At 40.0% G+C, this 21,637-nt stretch overlaps 1 protein-coding gene across 9 annotated transcripts in view; it reads right to left on the bottom strand.

Moving 5' to 3' along the window:
- Positions 1 to 21,637, bottom strand: part of SRGAP1 (SLIT-ROBO Rho GTPase activating protein 1) — a 308,204-nt gene that overhangs the window by 62,712 nt on the left and 223,855 nt on the right. For all 9 annotated transcript variants that reach the window (XM_025283902.3, XM_025283903.3, XM_044942502.2 and 6 more), the window contains 2 exons: positions 13,228 to 13,449; positions 11,182 to 11,283 (listed from right to left, as the gene is read on the bottom strand). In XM_025283902.3, the coding sequence (XP_025139687.1) occupies positions 11,182 to 11,283; positions 13,228 to 13,449 (324 nt within the window). The remainder of the gene's footprint in view (positions 1 to 11,181; positions 11,284 to 13,227; positions 13,450 to 21,637) is intronic.

Raw genomic sequence — 21,637 nt, 5'->3', positions numbered from 1 at the left:
TCTCTCCATCTGTGCTTCTGTGTTCGAATTTCTCCTTAATATAAGGACATCAGTCACACTGGTTAGGTTCACCCTAATGATGGAATTTAACTTGACTGTCGTTTTAGTCGCTAAGTCGTATCCAACTCTTTTGGGACCCCAGGGACTATAGCCCGCCAGGCTCCTCTGTCCATGGGATTTCCCACAGGCAAGAATATGGGAGTGGGTTGCTATTTCCTTCTCCAGGGGATCTTCCTGACTCGGGGATCAAACTCGCATCTCCTGCATTGGGAGTGGATTCTTTACCACTTTACCACTGGGTCACCTTAACTTGATTACCTCTGTGACAACACCATATCTTCAAATAAGGTCGCCTTCTGAAGTACTGGGGGTTAGGACTTCAACATATGCATTTGGGGAGCGTATACAATTCAACCCCTAACACAGACATTATTTTATGGCACTGTGCCTGGTGTCTTGCACCTGCTGCAGGCCTATTCGTCCTTTAAGCCTTGTCGCTCCATTGGTAAAGGTAACTTCTGAGCCCTGTCCTACCTCCCCACTTAACTACTCCCTCCTTGCCAACACTGACCTTGAAAGTATTTCAATTACAGCACTGTATCATTTCAGATGTAGTAAAAGTTAGGAGAAAGAGACCACATACATCCACCCACACATATGAATTGGATTAATGCCATAGTTAATCGACCAAGGGTACAGAAACTTACTGCTGGCACAGGCCATATAAGGCAGGCGCAGCGGCAGCATACTTCCTTTGCCCCTGGTACCTCAACAGGGGGCACAGATGCAGGTGACCTTATCAATGCTGGGTAAGGTGTGGCCAGATTTGAAAAAACAGTCCAACTTTTGCTACCCCTCCCCTTGGATAGGGAAAGGGTCACATTACCATTCCAGATGAATTCACACTAGCAAGCTACCTACTTGCATTTAAGATGCAAGTTTAAAATCTACATACTTGCATGTGAGATGCCTGTTTACAAATACCAGACTCTCCTGACTTCTGAGAACAAAATTTTCTGAGCAGAATTTATTCTCAGCAATGATACAACTTAATCTAAAGATGAGAACATCATCATTGCCTAGAGCTCTCTGAACAATGTCTCTGAGTCAGCCGCATCTCAGAAAGCCTGCTTTCCTACGGCTGCTAGACTCTGATTTAATGATCCATCTGGGTGGACCTTTTACCAACAGTGGTCTGATGAGCATGATCTCAAATCCATTTCTCATGAGCACCCATACCACACTGTATAGAAGGCCTCTGTCTTCTGTCTCCAGCGGGAGCACCTTGAGGTCAGGGACAGCTTATTAACCAGCACAGTGTCTGGAACACAGCAGATTCTCCAGGCAGCAGTGAAAATGAACTGAATGGATGGTGGACGCTGAAGTCTTCCTCCTTCCAAATCGACAGACTCCAGAGGAATGCTTGGCATACACCAACAACGCGGGGTCTCCTTGCTGACGCTCTGACACTTTCTTCTGGATGTCCTAGCCTGCCGATCACTTTTAGACCATTTGCAGCAACTCATCTCATTCTGCTTGGTATTCTCCTGGATCGGGGCCCTCCCTCCAATAAATTAAAGCTTATTTGAAACAAAATACATACACACACACACAGACCCCTTCTAAAAATACATGTTTACACACAAACACACACACACACCACAGACCCCTTCTAAAAATACATGTTTTCATTGAAAAAGTTGATCCTCTTTTCAATTTTGGGCAAGATGATGTTATCATTTAAAGGACAAATGGCAGTTAGCTTTTACTTGGGCTTTTATTGTCAAGCTCATCGGTAGAAGGTTTTAGGCAAGTAAGAATCACTTAAATAAAGAAAAATGAAGCTAAAGCCACAGAGATCATCAGACACAGCAATCATGATTAAGTGGTTATCAAGCTTCACATCTTATACCAAGTCTTAGAAGACTCTGACAACCGCCCTTAAGAGTCTGATCAATGATGGACATGATTTGGGATTTTTCTGCAGTCATTGGTATTAGGGGAAATGTGGGAGGGAGATGTGATTCTTCTACCACAGATAGAAATGTAAAGCAGATAGGTTAGGGGGTCCCCAGAGAAACACAACCAGGAATGAATGGCTTTCTTAACATAAGAGGAGCCACTGCAGCCTCGGCTATTTTGTGATCTAAGCCCAATGCTTGCCCTTGAACAGGTCTCAGTAATCCATGATCTCAAGGGAACACAGAAAAGTTTGTCAAACAGTCCAGTGATAAGGCAGAGTTCTAGTCCTCCCTCAAGAAATACACATAATAATATATCTTTGAGTTCTGCAGGAACTCAAAGGCTCCCATACAAGTAAAGGACGGAATGAAGATATTGACCCTCCTGATCTCAATCAACTAAAGCTTGGATTCTGCTGACCTTTGCCCCCAAGTCTATGCTGAAATTCTCCTCTGCTTAAACCCCTTTGCAATATGCATGTGCCTTTAGGTTTAAAATTCTCCAATTCTTGCTGTTGAGTAGACACTGTTTTGGGAAAGATTCTCAATGTTCTTACTTGCTGCAAGAAATAATAAATCTTCCTGTGCTTTGGTTTGGATGTCTTTTGACATCCACCAAGAGGCAAATGCCAATTTAGGGGTAACAGAAAGTATAACTGGTAATAGAAGGTATAACCAAAGTATCTCTTACTTTCCCCCTCAATTACCCATGCCATGAAAATTACCTCATATGTTTGCTAAAATACTATTCATTTTTCTTGAAAATATCCTGTATAAAGACTGTATTTTGGGAATAGTCTGTGAAATAAACCTTTGTGAACTTTGATGAAAGACTTTTAAGCAGTGCAGCAAAATTTATATGTTCATTAAACACTGATGCAATTTAACTGAAGAATTCATTATAGACTATCCTCTTTTCTATTCCCTTCAGGGGGCTAAATTTACTATAACTTAAGAGAGACTCGATATTTTCGTATGTGTGACAGTTTTACTCATGGCATAGAAGTGCCACGCTTGTGAAAGCTATATTTACTGAACCAATATTGGTACAATGGTCTGAAAAGGGGGCCAACAAGTTAAAAAAAAGGAAGACCTAATTGCTTTACTTATACAATTCATTTTCCATTTCTTTGGCTTTGATAAAGGTGAGACAGGAGGGAAGAGGGAATTGCACAACCATTCAAAGAATGACACAGCCATTGAAGATCCAACAAAAACTGAAACAATTGGGCCCAAGATGGCAGAAGATTCAACTCTCAGTACACCTTGAGCCTCCTTACATACTCATTGTATACCTCTGGTTTGTTTCATTTCAGTCCCTCAGTTGCTTCCGACTCTTTGCGACCCCATGGACTGCAGCACACCAGGCTTCCCTGCTCATCAACAACTCCCAGAGCTTACTCAAACTCATGTCCATCAAGTCTTTGATGCCATCCAACCATCTCATCCTCCAGCCTTCAATCTTTCCCAGCATCAAGGTCTTTTCTAATGAGTCAGTGCATCAGGTGGCCAAAGTATTGGAGTTTCAGCTTCAGCATCAGTCCGTCCAATGAACAGTCAAGTCTGATTTCCTTTAGGATTGACTGGTCAGATCTCCTTGCCCTCCAAGGGATTCTCAAAAGTCCTCTCCAACACAGTTCAAAAGCATTAATTCTTCGGTGCTCAGCTTTCTTTATAGTCCAGCTCTCACATCCGAAGAAGCAAGAGAGTTCCAGAAAAACATCTACTTCTGCTTTATTGACTACACCAAAGCCTTTGATTGTGTGGATCACAAGAAACTGTAGAAAATTCTTCAAGAGATGGGCATACCAGACCACCTGACCTGCCTCTTGAGAAATCTGTATGCAGATCAGGAAGCAACAGTTAGAACTGGACATGGAACAACAGACTGGTTCCAAATAGGAAATGGAGTATGTCAAGGCTGTATATTTTCACTCTGCTTATTTAACTTATGCAGAGTACATCATGTGAAATGCTGGGCTAGATGAAGCACAAGCTAGAATCAAGATTTCTGGGAGAAATATATATAACCTCAGATATGCAGGTGACACCACCCTTATGGCAGAAAGCAAAGAAGAACTAAATACCCTGTTGATGAAAGTGAAAGAAGAGAGTGAAAAAGTTGGCTTAAGACTCAACATTCAGAAAAGGAAAATCATGGCATCCGGACCCATCACTTCATGGCAAATCGATGGGGAAACAATGGCAACAGTGAGAGACTTTATTTTGCGGGGCTCCAAAATCACTGCAAATGGTGATTGCAGCCATGAAATTAAAAGACGCTTGCTCCTTTGAAGAAAAGCTATGACCAACTTAGACAGCATGTTAAAAAGCAGAGACATTACTTTGCTAACAAAGGTCTGTCTAGTCAAAGCTATGGTGTTTCCGGTAGTCTTGTATGGATGTGAAAGCTGGACTATAAAGAAAGCTGAGCGCCGAAGAATTAATGCTTTTGAACTGTCGTGTTGGAGAGGACTCTTGAGAATCCCTTGGAGTGCAAGGAGATCTGACCAGTCAATCCTAAAGGATATCAGTCCTGACTATTCATTGCAAGGACTGATGCTGAAGCTGAAACTCCAATACTTTGGCCACCTGATGCGAAGAACTGACTCATTGGAAAAGACCCTCCTGACGCTGGGAAAGACTGAAGGCAGGAGGAGAAGGGGATGACAGATGATGAGATGGTTGGATGGCATCACCAACTCGATGGACATGAGTTTGAGTAAGCTCTGGGTGTTGATGATGGACAAGGAAGCCTGGCATGCTGCAGTCCATGGGGTTGCAAAGTGTCAGACATGACTGAGTGACTGAACTGAACTGAACGTAGTCAAAGGCTTTGGTGTAGTCGATAAAGCAGAAGTTTTTCTGGAACTCTCTTGCTTTCTCGATGATATAATGGATGCTGGCAATTTGATCTTTGGTTCCTCTGCCTTTTCTAAATTCAGCTTGAACACCTGGAAGCTCACGGTTCACATACTGTTGAAGCCTGGCTTGGAGAATTTTGAGCATTACTTTGCTAGTGTGTGAGATGAGTGCAATTGTGCAGTAGTTTGAACATTCTTTGGCATTTCCTTTTTTTTGGGATTGGAATGAAGACTGACCTTTTCCAGTTCTGTGGCCACTGCTGAGTTTTCCATATTTGCTGGTATATTGAGTGCAGCACTTTCACAGCATCATCTTTTAGGATTTGAAATAGCTCAACTGGAATTCTATTACCTCCACTAGCTTTGTTCATAGTGATGTTTCCTAAGGCCCACTTGACTTCACATTCCAGGATGTCTGGCTCTAGGTGAGTGATCACACCATCGTGCTCATCTGGGTCCATCTCTGCATGAAATGTTCCCTTGGTATTTCTAATATGCTTGAAGAGATGTCTTTCCTATTCTATTGTTTTCCTCTGTTTCTCTGCATTGATCACTGAGGAAGGCTTTCTTATCTCTCCTTGGTATTCTTTGGATCTCTGCATTCAAATGGGTATATCTTTCCTTTTCTCTTTTGCCTTTAGCTTCTCTTCTTTTCTCAGCTATTTGTAAGGCCTCCTCAGACAACCATTGTGCCTTTTTGCATTTCTTTTTCTTGGGGATGGTCTTGATCACTGGGCCTGTACAATGTCACGAACCTCCGTCCATAGTTCTTCAGGCACTTTGTCTGTCAGAATAATCCCTTGATCTATTTCTCACTTCCACTGTAAAATCGTAAGGGTTTTAATTTAGGTCATACCTGAATGGTCTAGTGGTTTTCCCTACTTTTTTCAATTTAAGTCTGAACTTTGCAATAAGGATCTGAGCCACAGTCAGCTCCCAGTCTTGTTTTTGCTGACTGTATACAGCGTCTCCATCTTTGGCTAATTAGCATATGCTAATATGCAACACATTAGCGTATGCTAAAGGACACATTCACAGGAACTGTGACCATTCTGAGGCCCAATTCCTGGAAATCCCTGCCCTTTGTCCCAAATAGAATACTCTTCCCACTTGTTAGCTATGAAATTATCCAGCCCATAAAAACTAATCATCCTGGGCTGCTTCTGCGACAACAGCATTCTGCCTATGGAATGTTTATCTCTGTAAATAAACTCTCTCTGACTTTACCTTTCCTCACTCTTGAATTCTTTCCTGTGTGAAGCCAAGGACCCTCACTTGGTGGCCCATTCTAGGAACTCGCCTGAAACCTGGGACATGACCATCCTCTCACATCCCATTTCCTGCAACAAAGGGAGAAATGAGGAACTCTAAGGAAGGGGAAATGTGATCTACGGGGAAATTCCTCCAGAGGCTAGCTTTGAAACAAAGAAGCCACAAGAATGACCCTAAGCTGAAATGCCTATGTCAAAGCCTAAAAGTAAACTTTCTTTCCCTTCCCTTTTCTTCCTTTTTTTCTTTCTTTTTCCTTCTAGCTGAGATATAATTGGCATATATCACTGCATATGTTTAAAATACAGAGCATAATGATTTGACTTAACATACATCATGAAATGATTATCACAATAAGTTCAGTGAACAGGCATCATCTCACTGATACAAAAAAAAAGAGTTACTCTCTTAACAAATTTCATATATAACACACAGCAGTGTTAATTATATTAATCATGTTGTACATTACACCCCTAGTATTAAATAATAATTTATCTTATAACTTAGAAGTTTGTACCTTTTGATGACCTTCATCTAATTCCCCCTCCCCTCCACTCCCTTCTCTTTTTGTCTATTTTTGAAGTATAATTGACCTACAGCATCATATTAGTTCTGGTGTACAACAGTGATGACATTTCCATCCATTACAACGGAGAAGGCACTGGCACCCCACTCCAGTACTCTCGCCTGGAAAATCCCATGGACAGAGAGGAGCTGGTGGGCTGCAGTCCATGGGGTCGCTAAGAGTCGGACACGACTGAGCGACTTCACTTTCACTTTTCACTTTCCTGCATTGGAGAAGGAAATGGCAACCCACTCCAGTACTCTTGGCTGGAGAATCCCAGGGATGGGGGAGCCTGGTGGGCTGCCGTCTATGGGGTCGCACAGAGTTGGACAGACTGAAGCAACTTAGCAGCAGCAGCAGCAGCATACATTACAAAATGATCACCATCTTAAGCCTAGTTACCATCTGTCACATATCACAAAGATATCACATAGCTATTGACTATATTTCTCATTCTGTACATTTCATCCCTTTGACTCATTTATTTTGTAATTGGAAGTCTGTACCTCTGAATCTCCCTATTTTACTTGAGCTGTAAACGTTTAGAAAGTGGACAAAGCTGATTAACATTAGGTTGGAAAGAGTGTGGAAAATGTTTATAGTGAGAAAGGTATAAATGATCATTTAGATTTAGGTTTCTTTCAAAGTGTTGCCTTTAATAGTAATGTTTATTAATATTTCACTTTAAAGTTTTAATAAAAATTATACATTTAAGTTAAAAAAAAAAAGAAGAAAAAATTGGGAGCTATATGGGCAGCAGGCCCTGCTTAATTCTATGGGCACAATAAATGGTGGACACTAATAAATATTTGTGGATTGGCTGACTAGAAGTTGGAATCATAAGACTAAGGAACAAGTTTACAGCATAATGAAATTACAAGCTCATTTAAAAAGGTTTAACAGGCAAATGTAAAGTTGTATATGAAGTCATTTCACAAATGCTTACTGCTCTTTTCTCTTTGTTTTAAGACAGGTGCTGAAAATTCAGATATCCTTCAGGATGAGTCAAGTAATGAAAATAGACAAGTGGGCTGAGTGGTGAGCACGGCAAGTCGGAAGCATGAGTTCTATGTCTAAGGGGAATATATACTATTTAGCCCAAGTCAGTTACCATCCTACAGAAATGAAGGTCTAGTTATGTTAAGATCTCATTTTTACAAGCTGAAAAATCTATATTTTTAGGCAAAACTTCCACTTTTTCAATGAAAGTAACAATTAAAAAAAAATCAAGCACTGTATAGCAAATAAAATTTGTGACCAGACGTGGTCTGTGGGCTCTCCTTTTTAAGATGGTCTCCTATAGTTCCAAGGGCTGCCCCGTATTTATGGCTGTCTAAGATTGGGTACTTCACTTTCACTTTTCACTTTCACGCATTGGAGAAGGAAATGGCTACCCACTCCAGTGTTCTTGCCTGGAGAATCCCAGGGACGGGGGAGCCTGGTGGGCTACCGTCTATGGGGTCGCACAGAATCGGACACGACTGAAGTGACTTAGCAGCAGCAGCAGCAAGATTGGGTAAAAAGAGTCATATTCTATTTAGCTCCGCTATCTAAGCTTTATAAGAGTGGGCGAAATTCTCTCTCAATTTTGATCTTTTCGCTGGGCAGTCATATTATTTTTAATTAAACTCTTTCCAATGAATTTTAGACTTTATGAGTATGTATATATAAGTTTGTACAGAGGCATAAAATTATACAGAATTATGCATGTGTTTCTTGTATATTTTGGTCTGTTGCTAAGGTGTCAATTTTCTGTCCTTCTATCAGTGGAAGATCAGAGGCAAATTTCTTATTCATGGTGGAGAAAAGTGCTACACAGGGCCTTCAAACCAACAATGATTGCTATGTTGTTCCCAAATTAGTTCTCTTATGTTTCACATTGTATACATGACTTGTTATAGACTGCTTCTTCCACTAGATACAAGCTAACTGTAACTTATTCATCTCCCTACTTTCCACACCTGGCAAAATATGTGGAATGTAAAAGTCACTCAATAAATATTTATTGTACTGAAATGAACTGACCCACAGCATTAAAACTCCTTAAGTTGGCTCTCAATGCTTCTTGTTACATGATTTCAACTTCACCTTCAGTTTATCTCCCAAGGAGAGGCTGGGTGACAACTCAGACTAACAAAGTTAGTCTCCAACTTTGAAATATATTGAAACCTCTTTCCCTCTTTCTATACCTAAGGACATCTGCTGGTTGTCATAAATCCAATTTAAATCTTACTTTCCTTGGGGATTCCATTCTACTACAGTCTGTTCCAGATCCAGCCATCATAAATTACTTGTCATGCCCACAAGAAACTTCAGGACAATCTAATTCACTTGTTTCTACAGTAAATTAAAAAAAAAAAAATCAGCCCTCAGAAAGCACTGCCTACTCCTATTAGTTTATAAAGATATTGTGCTTCTCCACTTTATGCCCATAGGAGAAGACCAGGGTCACAAACTCAAAGGGTTGCAGGGGCCAGACAAGTAATGCAAATGGACTAGTCCAATGGAAGAAAATCAGGAGCTGAATGAGTACGGCCAAGCGGAATTCAAGTACCGCAGCCTTTCCCTTCCTGCGGCAGCTCGGGGCCAGAGTTGCCGCACTTCCCATCTTTAATAGGTCTAACCTGTGGGGGCCAAACAAGACAGGTCTGTGCCCTGCCAGTGTTGACCTTGTGCATAACACACTGTTTTCCTAGAGTTTAGAGGCTGTTTCCAAATAAAACCACCAGAGCATATGCATGGGGTGGGGGAGGGCAGGGAATTGGAAGTCTCTATGCATACAAACCCTAGGCCTAATAGGACCCAGTAAACTGCTATTAGGTGAGGATTTTGTGATGCCAAGCCACAACCCTAAGCTCTAAAAACACCTCAAGGAGAGCAACAGTTCTCCTTTGGAAAAGCTCATTAGTGGGACTTTACACAGAGACTGAAGTCTTAATCACACTGGCTGCACCTTAAATACCCATGTTTGAATAAGGGGTGGTTTGGTTCTTTCAGAAAGAACAGAAGCCAAAAAAGGCTGCAATGGGTTTTGCCCAAACTATTCTGGTGTAGAGACATGGTCCTCTTTCTTAACAGAAACAAATATACATTCACATATTCAAATTCACATGTTCAAAACATCTCAGGGAAATTAAAATAAAAGAGGGGCCCTAAAGTGAATTTTGAATATTTTATCAAGGGCAAATTCTTGTGTTTTTTTTTCTCCCTTTTTTGTATTACATCCCTTCCTTTTGGAAACTGCTTGCCTCTAGAAATACGTATTTCTGCTGGGGCTGTCAATCAAATGGTTCTATGAATGGGCACAAAAACTAGGCTGGCCAATGAGAGAAACCTATTCCCTGGATGTAACAGTTGAACCAAAAGTATGCATGACTTAGGTCAGGCCAATGGAAGATCCCACTTCAGAGACAAGGATGTTGGGAAGGGGTGAGATGGTAAACTGTAGGGACTAAGTGGTCCTGGATCTCGCAGTACAGGACATGGAGAAAGACTTCCTACCAACACACATGAAGGATCCAATCACCAGTGAGGCCGCTGTGGACACTGACCAATAAGTAAGCTGTGAGACTGGACTGTTTGATTTGGGTTCCTGTAAGTTACAAGTGAGTACCTTGACTAACACAAGAAACATTTTGGTTCCTATCTTTATTTAAGGAGAATGTGGATTCAATTAAATTAATTTCAGAAACAGGCAGCTGAATTGTACAACTGCTTTCTGGTTCAACATGTATTTATAATTCACATTTTATGTTCTATCCATTTAAGTCCACTAATGTCAGCAAATAAACAGTTTTATACTCCCATTCAAGTAGTTTTTTTTTAAACTTTTATTTTTAATTGGAGGATAACTGTTTTACCACAAGTACTATTTTAAAATACTACTTTGTACTAATTGTATCAGTAATGCCATGTTCCGTATCAAAAATCTAAAGATATAAAAAAAAGCATAAAAAAGTACTAATTTAAAAATTAGGATTAAATTAATATATCAGGCATTTCTTTCCACATACTCATGTAGATTCTTGAAACATATGTTGGATTTGATAATCTATTGGGAATTACCTTCAGTATTTAAGAAGAAAAGGTGTGTTATGCGGATGTAGTTGAGTCCCTGGTAAAGTAGTCATCTATGGTCTTCCCTGGTGGCTCAGATGCTAAAGAGGTAGCCTGTAATGCTGGAGACCCGGTTTGATCCCTGGGTCAGGAAGATACCCTGGAGAAGGTAATGGTAACCCACTCTAGTATTCCTGCCTGGGAAATCCCATGGACAAAAGAGCCTGGTGAGCTACCGTCTATGGGGTCACACAGAGTTGGACATAACTGAGTGACTAATATTTTCATGGTGGAATACAGAACCTTTGCATTTATCCTCTATAAGGAGTATTTTAGGAACCCTGTTTTAGCTGAAAATACATGACGAAGAGATTGCAGTTACACCGTTAAATGCCTAGGTCAAGTGAAACCGTCTTACAATTTACATTGGAATTAGATTACTTGTGGGGGCAGAAAGCATGCTTACCTCCTCGTTCTCGATCTTGAGCGTGGCCAGGCGGGACTGCAGCTGTTGGTACCTGAGCATGAGCTCTGCTTGGACTGGCTGCTGGGCACTGACCTGACACACCTATCGGGGAATCAGAGACCACAGTTACAACAGGGCGCCCTGCAGCCAGGCTCCTGAGGCACGGTTCTCCCATGTCAAGGCTGCAAGAATCGCGGATCCCCTCAAGATTCCAATTACATATTTTACTTTTAACAGCCACCTCAACACTTCAGTGTTAAATATGAACTTGTTATGTAAGTGGCGAGAGTGGGATGCAGCTGCTTGGCCTGGATAAGCCTGGGAAGAGAGCAGCTGTAGGAAGCCTCCCTTGAAGAACGTGGCAGCTGCTGGAGACAGAGCTATGATGCTGACTCCTATCTTGTGGAATAAGTACCTGGCAGAGTGTGAAGGATGATCCAAACGTATGGTCAGGCAGGCAAAGCAGGGCAGGTGGCAGAGCCTACCAATTATAGTCAGACTGTGTAAATTACTAAACCTCAGTTTCCTTGTCTGTAAAATGGGGACAGTAGAGTACCTGTGCCATAGGGTTGTGGCGGGGATGAAACAGGATGATGCTCATAAGGCACTTACAGCCCTGCCTGGCGCACACTGAAAACTCAGAAAAGTGATATTTTTTGTATCTTTCATCCATGGCTTTTCTTGCCAATTATTAGCCAAATCATGAAACTGAAAAAGTCACCAGTCTTAGGCTTTGGTAGAAAGATATTTTGGCCACAATCTCAATTAGGGTAAAAAATAGAGCCTTTAATTATAGTAGAATCAGATTAGAAACAAACAATTTCTTCTCATCTTTCTGGTCACAGAAATGGTCTTGGCAGATGAGGGTTTCCTTTTATGGAGTCTCTAAGACATCATAGACACTATCGCTCACAGGCAGAACGCGCTCTAAAAAAAGGGCAAGAGGCTTACTATATTAGAATAATAATAGCTTTTTAAAAAAGTAAAAACGCTGAACCCAACTGAAATCACTTGCCTGTGACATTTTATCATTCTGTGTTTAACATATCCACCCATAACCAAAAGATTGGAACAGTAGCCAACTGGTTTTAGAAACAAAACTCTGGGTGGGATAAGCCACTCGCCCGTAAAGCTCATGCGCTATTGGCATAAAAACTGCTTACCACTTTTAATCAAGTAATTCACTCTATCAGGCAAAATAAAATTAGGTTAGAAATACATCAGGTAACATACATACATATCTTTTACATTTTAACATTAGGTGTTCCAAAGAAATTATGGCATTAAAGAAGAAATCTGCCATGGAAATTATAATTAACATCTATTTTTAAAAACATACTGTCACCACAATAAGCTAAAATTGAGTTTTTAATCTATGAGTATTGTTTTGCACAGCTGGGACACCGAGTGCTATATAGCATGCTCCAATAATTGGTTTTTCTTGTTTCCTCCTGTTCACAGATGATAAATACACCACTGTAACTCATAAATGGTTTAAATGGATTCTCTCCTTGCACAGAATAAGACAAAGCTAAATTCATATGAAGAACCTAAAGATAATACATCGTTTCTAATGCTCATTTTAACAGTCTGGAGATAACTTGAGTCTTAAAAAAATGTTTTGTATCTTTTTTCCTCTCTTTCATTTTCCTGCCATTTGTAATTATTTTTTTTTATGGGGATCTTTAAATCAGGATTATAAGAAGTCTTCAGATAGCTTCTATTAGGCCAACAAAATGTTTTGTTTTAAACTTATATTTGAATATCTTGAGGGAAAGGAGGAACTCATTAATTATCCTTCAGCAGTTTAGTGCTCACATGCAAGCCAGTCTGCACGTCCATCTCTTTGGCCTCTGGAGGCACTGGAGTGTTTGACCCTTGCTTTAAGAAGTGATAGCAGCTGATCACAGAGTATTATGCTAAGACCCCATGCAGAGGCAGGAGTGAGAAATCAATTAAGAATTTTTACAACTGCTGGATATAGCAGGGAAAGAGTAATGTATGTTTAGAGACAATTCATTATTTTTAAAATACTCAAATACTGACCTCATCACCCATATGAGACTGAAACTCAAACTTCATTGGTGGACAGAACGCAGCAGGGTACATCTCCATGAATCTCTGCTTATCACTCCTGGGCTCCAAATTGTCAACTGCATTCTCAATAATGTCTAAGCCCTCATGTCTGGAGGTTTCAAGGTTATACTCCGCAGAGAGATATGTTCTCAGGGCTCTGTTTAGGCTTGCATGGTAGCCAAGATCACAGCACTTAAAAATATAAAAGGAAATCATATACAAAAATTAACTAAAAATGGATCAAAGACCAAAATGTGACAGCTAGAAAACTATAAAATTCTTAGGAGTAAACCCTTCATTACCTTTCAACTGGCATTGGTTTCTTGGATCAGTATCAAAACACAATCAACAAAAGAAAAAATAAATTGGGTTTCATCATATTTGAAGGCTTTGCTTCAAAGGGCACTATCAAGTTAAAAGAAAACCCACAGAATGGGAAAAATATTTTTCTCATTATGTTATCAGATTAGGTTGGATTAGGAATTGGTATCAAGATAATATAAAGACCTCTGATGACTCAATAATAAAAAGACAACCCTACTAAGAAATGGGCAATGAATCTGCTAGCTATTTCCCAAAAAAGAAAAAATATATATATAAATGGTCAATAAACATGTGAAAAGACACTCAACATGATAAGTAATCAGGGAAATGAAAGTCAAAACAACACTGAGATACCACTAAGAGGGCTATGGTCAAAAAGACAGATAATAACAGGATTGGGGAGGATGTAGAGAAACTGGGATCCTCATACATTGCTGATGGGAATGTAAAGCATCGCAGCCACTTTGGAAAAGAGTCTGACAGGTCAAAAGGTTAATAAACACAGAGTTAACATATGACTTGGCAATTCCACTCTTAGGTATATACACAAGACAAATACAAATATACTTTCACACAAAAATTTGTACATGAATGTTTATAGCAGCATTATTAACTGAATGGAAATAACCTAGATGCCCATCAACAAATAAATAAACAAAAGGAAAAATCGTTGTTCAGTGGCTCAGTTGTGTCCAACTCTTTATCTAACCCTATGGACGGCAGCATACAAGTCTCTTCTGTCCATGGGATTCTCCAGGCAAGAATACTGAAGTGGGTTGCCATTTCCTTCTCCAAATGAAATATTATACAGCCACGAAAAGGAATGAAGTATTGATAACATGCTATAACATGGATCAGCCTTGAAATAGTATACTAAGTGAAAGAAGCCAGTCACAGGAGACCACATATCATATGGCTCCATTTATATGAATGTCCAGAAGAGGCAAATTTATAGAAATAGAAAGTAAATTAGTGGTTGCTCAGAGACAGAAGATAAATTAGGTGATAAAGGAATTAGGAAGTGATGGCTAAGGAGTACAGGACTTTTTGGAGTAATGAAAATGTTCTAAAATTGTTTTGTGGCAATATACACACAAGTCTGTGAATATAATAAAAGCCAATTGTGGATTTTTAATGAGTTAACTATAGGGTATGTGAATTATATCTCAATAAAGCTATTAAAAATACAAGAAGCAAAATCAAATATTGAAAGGAAATAATAAAAAAATAGCATTCAAGTTTGTTCATGTATACTGAAATTGATACAGTGATTTTCTGAAATCCTTCTAGGATGCAAACATACTAACTGTAACATTTTGATATCTGTATAATTTACTGAAGAAATATTAAAGTATACTCTTTCAGAAATGGGAAGAACAGGTTTGAAGCTGCCTAAACACCCCAGGAATGCCTTCTTTCTTATCTCCAGAATAAAATTTTTAAATAAGAAATGATTGTCAAAGTCCCTTTACTGGAGATAGAATTTTGTTTAATACTCCTAGGCATACCAGGGCTTTGGCTTCTTGAATCTTCACTACCTTTGATTTATATTTATTTTTTCATGCTGCATTTTAAGGGTATACTTTTAAAATGAAAACAAGTCTGAATATTGGTCAATTATAAATTACTGACAGAGTATTAAATCTGTACATAAAAGCAATACAAATATAAAACTAGTGGTTTTAAATATACAAAAGCAGATCATCCTTATATAGTTCTAATGAAATTCAATCAATTCAGATCAGATCAGATCAGATCAGTTGCTCAGTTGTGTCCGATTTTTTGCGACCCAATGAGTCGCAGCACGCCAGGCCTCCCTGTTCATTACCAACTCCTGGAGTTCACTCAGACTCATGTCCATCGAGTCAGTGATGCCATCCAGCCATCTCATCCTCTGTCGTCCCCTTCTCCTCTTGCCCCCAGTCCCTCCCAGCATCCGAGTCTTTTCCAATGAGTCAACTCTTTGCATGAGGTGGCCAATTTGATTCAATTCAGCTCAGCTCACTAATTGGCCATCTATAGATTCCTGGGCATTTGCTAGGCTTTAACTTTTATGCAGAGTACATCATGAGAAACGCTGGACTGGAGGAAGCACAAACTGGGATCAAGATTGCCAGGAGAAATATCAATAACCTCAGATATGCAGATGACACCACCATTATGGCAGAAAGTGAAGAGGAACTAAAAAGCCTCTTGACGAAAGTGAAAGAAGAGAGTAAAAAAGTTGGCTTAAAGCTCAACATTCAGAAAACGAAGATCATGGCATCTGGTCCCATCACTTCATGGGAAATAGATGGGGAAACAGTGGAAACAGTGGCTGACTTTATTTTTTTGGGTTCCAAAATCACTGCAGATGGTGATTGCAGCCATGAAATTAAAAGACGCTTACTCCTTAGAAGGAAAGTTATGACAAACCTAGATAGCATATTCAAAAGCAGAGACATTACTTTGCCAACAAAGGTCCGGCTAGTCAAGGCTATGGTTTTTCCAGTGGTCATATATGGATGTGAGAGTTGGACAGTGAAGAAAGCTGAGTGCTGAAGAATTGATGCTTTTGAGCTGTGGTGTTGGAGAAGACTCTTGAGAGTCTCTTGGACTGCAAGGAGATTCAACCAGTCCATTCTGAAGATCAGTCCTGGGTGTTCACTGGAAGGACTGATGCTAAAGCTGAAACTCCAGTACTTTGGCCACCTCATGCGAAGAGTTGATTCATTGGAAAAGACTCTGATGCTGGGAGGGATTGGGGGCAGGAGGAGAAGGGGACGACAGAGGATGAGATGGCTGGATGGTATCACGGACTTGATGGACATGGGTTTAGGTGAACTCCGGCAGTTGGTGATGGACAGAGAGGCCTGGTGTGCTGCAATTCACAAACAGTCGGACACGACTGAGCGACTGAACTGAACTGAACGGAGGAATATGAAGATTAAGAACAGGGTCCCCAGGATCTAATGCCTGATGATCTGAGGTTGAGCTGATGTAACCATAACAGGAAAAAAGTACACAGTAAACATACTGAGCTTGAATCATCCTGAAACCATCCCCCGCTCAAGTCTGTGGAAAAATTTTGTCTTCCATGAAACTGGTTCCCGGTGCCAAAAAGGCTGGGGACCACTGGACTAGAACTCAGTAAAATATAATCTGCACTCTCAAGGAATTCAAGTCTAAGTTGTTCATTTGTTTGTTACTAAAAGAGTGTTAGTACTTGACCCTTAGTTAACACACAACTTGTTTCATGTTTTATGAAGGTACGGATTTAATCACTGGCCTGTCCTTGTTGTTGATGTGTTAAGTCGCTTCAGTCGTATCTGACTGTTTGCGACCCTATGGACTGTTAGCTACGAGGCTCCTCTGTCCATGGGATTCTCTTGGCAAGAATACTGGAGTGGGTTGCCATGCCCTTCTCCAGGGGATCTTCCTGACCTAGGATTTAATCAATGGCCTGTCCTTAGACATGCTAACACACTCGATTCCATACTCCCCCTCCAATTTTAGAATGCTTCAACTTGGAATTTTTACATAAACATATTCTAAAGTCTTGCTTTTCAAAGTGTGGTCTATGGCCCAGCAGCATTAGCATCGCCTGGAGCTTGTTAGAAATGCAGACTCTTGGGCCCACCCCTGATAGACTGAATTAGAATCTAAAGTTTAAAAAGATCCACATGTTGATTCATACACACAGTAAATTGGAGAAGCACTGGACTAAAATAATCAAGGGTCTTGAACTCTGTCCTTGGGGGTGCCATTTCTCCAGGTCAGAGAATCGACTTGATTAAAAATTTCTTGATGTAAAAAAGCAGACAGTAGTTGCCACATCACAATTACAAATGAAAGTAAAATACAGTTGTGAAATGCGACAATCAGCCTCTGCGTTAATACATTTCCAGTGGAATCAGCTGCTCTCAAATATAGAGACTGATTTTCAGTTGATTAAAAAATTCTAGCCTTAGATGAGCAAAGTCCTCTTTTATTCCTCTTATTCCTCAAAAATACATAATGGTTCTGTGTAGCAGTTTTATATATATCAGAGGGACTGAAAATTATTCTTTCAATAACACTTCATCTTAGGAAAACATGAATTTGTAAAGAAAATGGCCTCATTTCTTTGAGATATTCTAATGCCTCAACATACCCTACCATTCTAAAAGAATCAGATTCAACTTGATTTTAATGAAGCAGATTGTACAAGCTGCTTTATTTTATGAGGACTGATCCCAATGGAACTTACTAGAAAATTGATATTGAGAGAAAATAAACAATCCAGAGAAAAAAGTTTTTTCCTCCTCTCCAAAAAAACCAAGTCTCTTTTCAACATAAAAGAGAAAGGAAAAAACAGGAGAACGAAGGAAAAAGAGGAAGAAGGAAATTCAACTCCAGCTATCTACTTGAATTACAGCTCTGAAAAATACATACCAAATTTTCATTATTTCCAGATTTAGTTCACTCCTCAAATTTCTAAGTGTGGTTTCTTTGGGGAGTAAATGTCAAGATTCTAGAAGTACCAGGGCATGTTTCTACATCCAGTTCAGCCAGGCAAATCTGGTGGGTCTGGTCCCAGTAAGAGACCTTTGAATTCAATACGGTTTCCTAATAATCTAGGGAGAAGCATGCATATGCGGTTTAGTAACTGACCCAGGGGCCTCCCTGGGTGCCTCCGGGACTTGGAGAACAACACTTAGATTTCTGTGACAAACTCTGATGGAAAATTTCCTTCTCTGACCTTTAGCAGTACTTTTTGGTCTGTGAGGTCATGTAACTGGCATGATTTTGTTACTTGTAATATGCAGCATCTTCTACACTCCAGGTTTTTAAACCATCCTGAACTTTAAAAGAAACAAGAAACAGGAATAAAATTCTTCTTCAAGGTCTCCTGAGACAGCAAGGCCTGTCACAATCATTTTTTTTTTCTAAATTGGAAGCGAAAATGACACTGGATATATTAAGATTCGAGATACTTGGTTAAAAGGCCTAAAGTAATTCTATGGAGCTTATGAATTATTAATGACAATATGAAAAGCCAGTTTTTGAACAAAGAGTTGAATTATAACCCAAGTGCATTTAATGATGAAAATACATAAGAAACCAATAAAATGTTTCATGAAAACAAAATAGTGTTGTTTGATGGATGAAAACCTCTGAATGGATATATTAAATTATGGATTAAAGCTGGGGGAAGAAAGACTGTTGGAAGTTGAAGGGTGTATTTTTTTTTTTTTTTTTTTCACATCCTATGAGCTGCCAAGACAGATTCCCCTAGGCATTAGTCTAAATCACCACAGTAAGGCTAATTGCCTTAGGCAAAAGGGTTGCAAATAGGATAAAAAACGAAGATAAAATTTAGGTATTGTGGCCTGTGACAAATACTTTCTCTTACTCCAAAGGTTGAGAGATCAATTGAAGTATATACTTGGTGGGTATAACGTCAGAATGTTAGGTGTAACTGGATCATAGCTGTTCAGGGAGATAATTTTTTTGGGGGGGGAAATAAACTCCATGACATGAGGAACCCTAGTGGGGTGGAAGTTTGGACTTAGACGGGATTACCATAATGGAACTTAATGGGAAATAAATCCCACATGCTGCTTGAACAGTAATGGCCAATGTCATTTGCAAAGCAGCCTCCAGCCTGTGACTCCAAAATTACGTGGTTGTCATGAGAATGGAGAGGGAAGCAACTCGTGCAGACGTATTCTATCTTAACATCATCACTCCTTTTAATACGCTTGGCTTTGACCATTCCAGAACCATGGATATTGGGTAAGGACTTGGTCTACCCCGTTTTTTGAGTCTCTGAAAAATAGTGCAACCCAAGCAAACTGAACTGCAAAACACAGCTTTCACAGGATGATGGGTAGTTTTCCAAAGACCAGAAATAGACGTGCTCAGTGCTTTTACAGTAGATGCCAAATGAAGAAAGTTGAGTTCTTCTTTGTCTTTCACTAATCTCTCCTCTAGCTTTCACCCCAGATACCACCAACACATTCTGTGACAGAGAGGCATCTTGTGGGATTGAACTGGATGTCTAAACTACAAGCAACTTTTACAAACCTGCTTTCATGTCTGGGTACCTGACAACCCAGAGCTGACAATTTAATTTTTGTTCTTGCTTTAACAACCGCAGCCAAACATTTAGCAAAACTTGTTCGGAATTTCTCTTTAGCAAGGAAAAGGTCAAGATGGCACATCTGTGTGATAGGAATGGATACAAAATAGGAAACAGGAGAAGGAGAACTGAGATTGCATATGCTGGAGCCCAGAAGTAGGCTGAAAAATCTTTTGCTGCCTAATACAGCTCCCACCCATAGGGGCAATCATTTCCTTTAGAGAAGCTGTACTGGACTCATTTTTCCCCAGGCCAAATCTCTATAACTACCCTGAGTCAAATCACAGGAGAGGAGAGAGAACAAATCAAACAAGTCCCAATAAATACTGGTCAGGTTATACATGCCATGAAGAAAAAAGTCAGAGGAACAGGGAGTGCTAGGGGGAAAGGGTGCTGCTATACAGGGCAGCTGGGTGCCACATGAAGGAAAAGAAGGAATCAGTCTTGGAAGGCTCTGAAACAAAGAGTGCTCTAGACAAAAAAACGAGAAAGGCCCCAGGCAAGAAAAAAACTGAGTGTGTGTGGGTAACAGAAAGGCCTGAAGCTTGGGGACTAAGAGGAATGCTGCAAGAGATGACACGGAGTGGTAGGTCAGTGCCAGTTCACATAGGCTCTTGGTGAATAGCTTGAATTTTATTCCAATGAAGAGTTTTTAAATAGGGGTTACAGGTCTGATTTATCTTTTTTAGTACTTTGGTTTCTTGGAAAGAGAATGAACTACTGATTTGAAGGTCTTAGTGAAGCTGGATGTCTTTCCTAAGGTCAGGTAAGAGATGAAGAGGCTTTGTCTAGGAGACTGAGAATGCAGGGAGTGAGAAATACCAAGGTTTGGGATATTTTGGACATAGAGATGATACGATTATTTTACATGTGGGGAATGAGAGAACTGAGTTTTGGGCCTGGGCAAGTGAGTGGAATGTGGTATCATTTTCTGAGATGTAAAGTAAGAAAAAGTTATGTGTGCAAAGGATGATGATAACAGGGACAAACGTTCAAGGTTAGAGATGTCCGGGGGCAGTGGATAAGCAAATATGAAGCCCAGAAAGATGATCAAGGCTGGTAGTAAAAATAAGATACCATAAGGACCATAAGATAGTATTGAGGCAAGGGACCAAGAGAAAAAACACTCAAGAATCATGTCCTAGGCAACTCTGAACATTCAGAGGTACAGCTGAGATGGAAAAGCGAGCACTGGAGTCTGAGAAATGGCAGCCTCTGATGCAGTGGAACCAGGTGGATGCAATTCTTTAACAAAGGCCTGTGGCACCTCCCTTGGAAGGAATGTTTAAGGCCATCCACTTCGGTCACCCAACTCATTTCAGCTTTTAAATACCCTTTCTTCTACGAAGGGATAAAAACATGCATACATCAATTTACATGATAACTACACTGGCCTAACCCATTTAACATGATCTCTTTATAATTTTCCTAATAAGAGTTCAGGCCTAATGGGGACTGCAATGTTAAAATTTGGCAGGTTTTCACAGATAAATCTTAATACTATTATGTAGTGGGGGAAAAGTCAAACTAATTAAGGAAAATCTGAACTCTGAATAAGTTGCTTTTTAATTAAATGTATGTGTGAGGATAAAAGTTTTAGGACAGCTGATGATTTAGAAATGATAAAAATAAACACGGCATGCAAAATACATAATCTGATTTCAATCTTCTTCTGTACAAATGGCTAAGAAAACACATGACAGAAGTCTCCACCAAGAAAATTAGCTAGAGTAGGGGGATTCTGGAACAGTAAGATTTATCCTTCAAGCTTCAGTGATCGCAAACTTTTATAGGGAGTAACTGGAGACTGCGAAACTGTACTGAAAGGATGACAAATATTTTATTATTACAGGGCAGGTGCTCGGGGACAAAGCATTAATAGAATCTTACTGTTGAGGATTTTGTTTCTCTGACTGCCTTTTGAGGGTGGGTGGGTGGGTGTAGAACTGGACT

This window comes from Bubalus bubalis, chromosome 4, assembly GCF_019923935.1.
Source record: "Bubalus bubalis isolate 160015118507 breed Murrah chromosome 4, NDDB_SH_1, whole genome shotgun sequence".
In the NCBI taxonomy this organism is placed as follows: Eukaryota; Metazoa; Chordata; class Mammalia; order Artiodactyla; family Bovidae; genus Bubalus; species Bubalus bubalis.
Note: the sequence above shows the minus strand (reverse complement) of the source record. Positions and strands in the feature narration are given on the sequence as shown.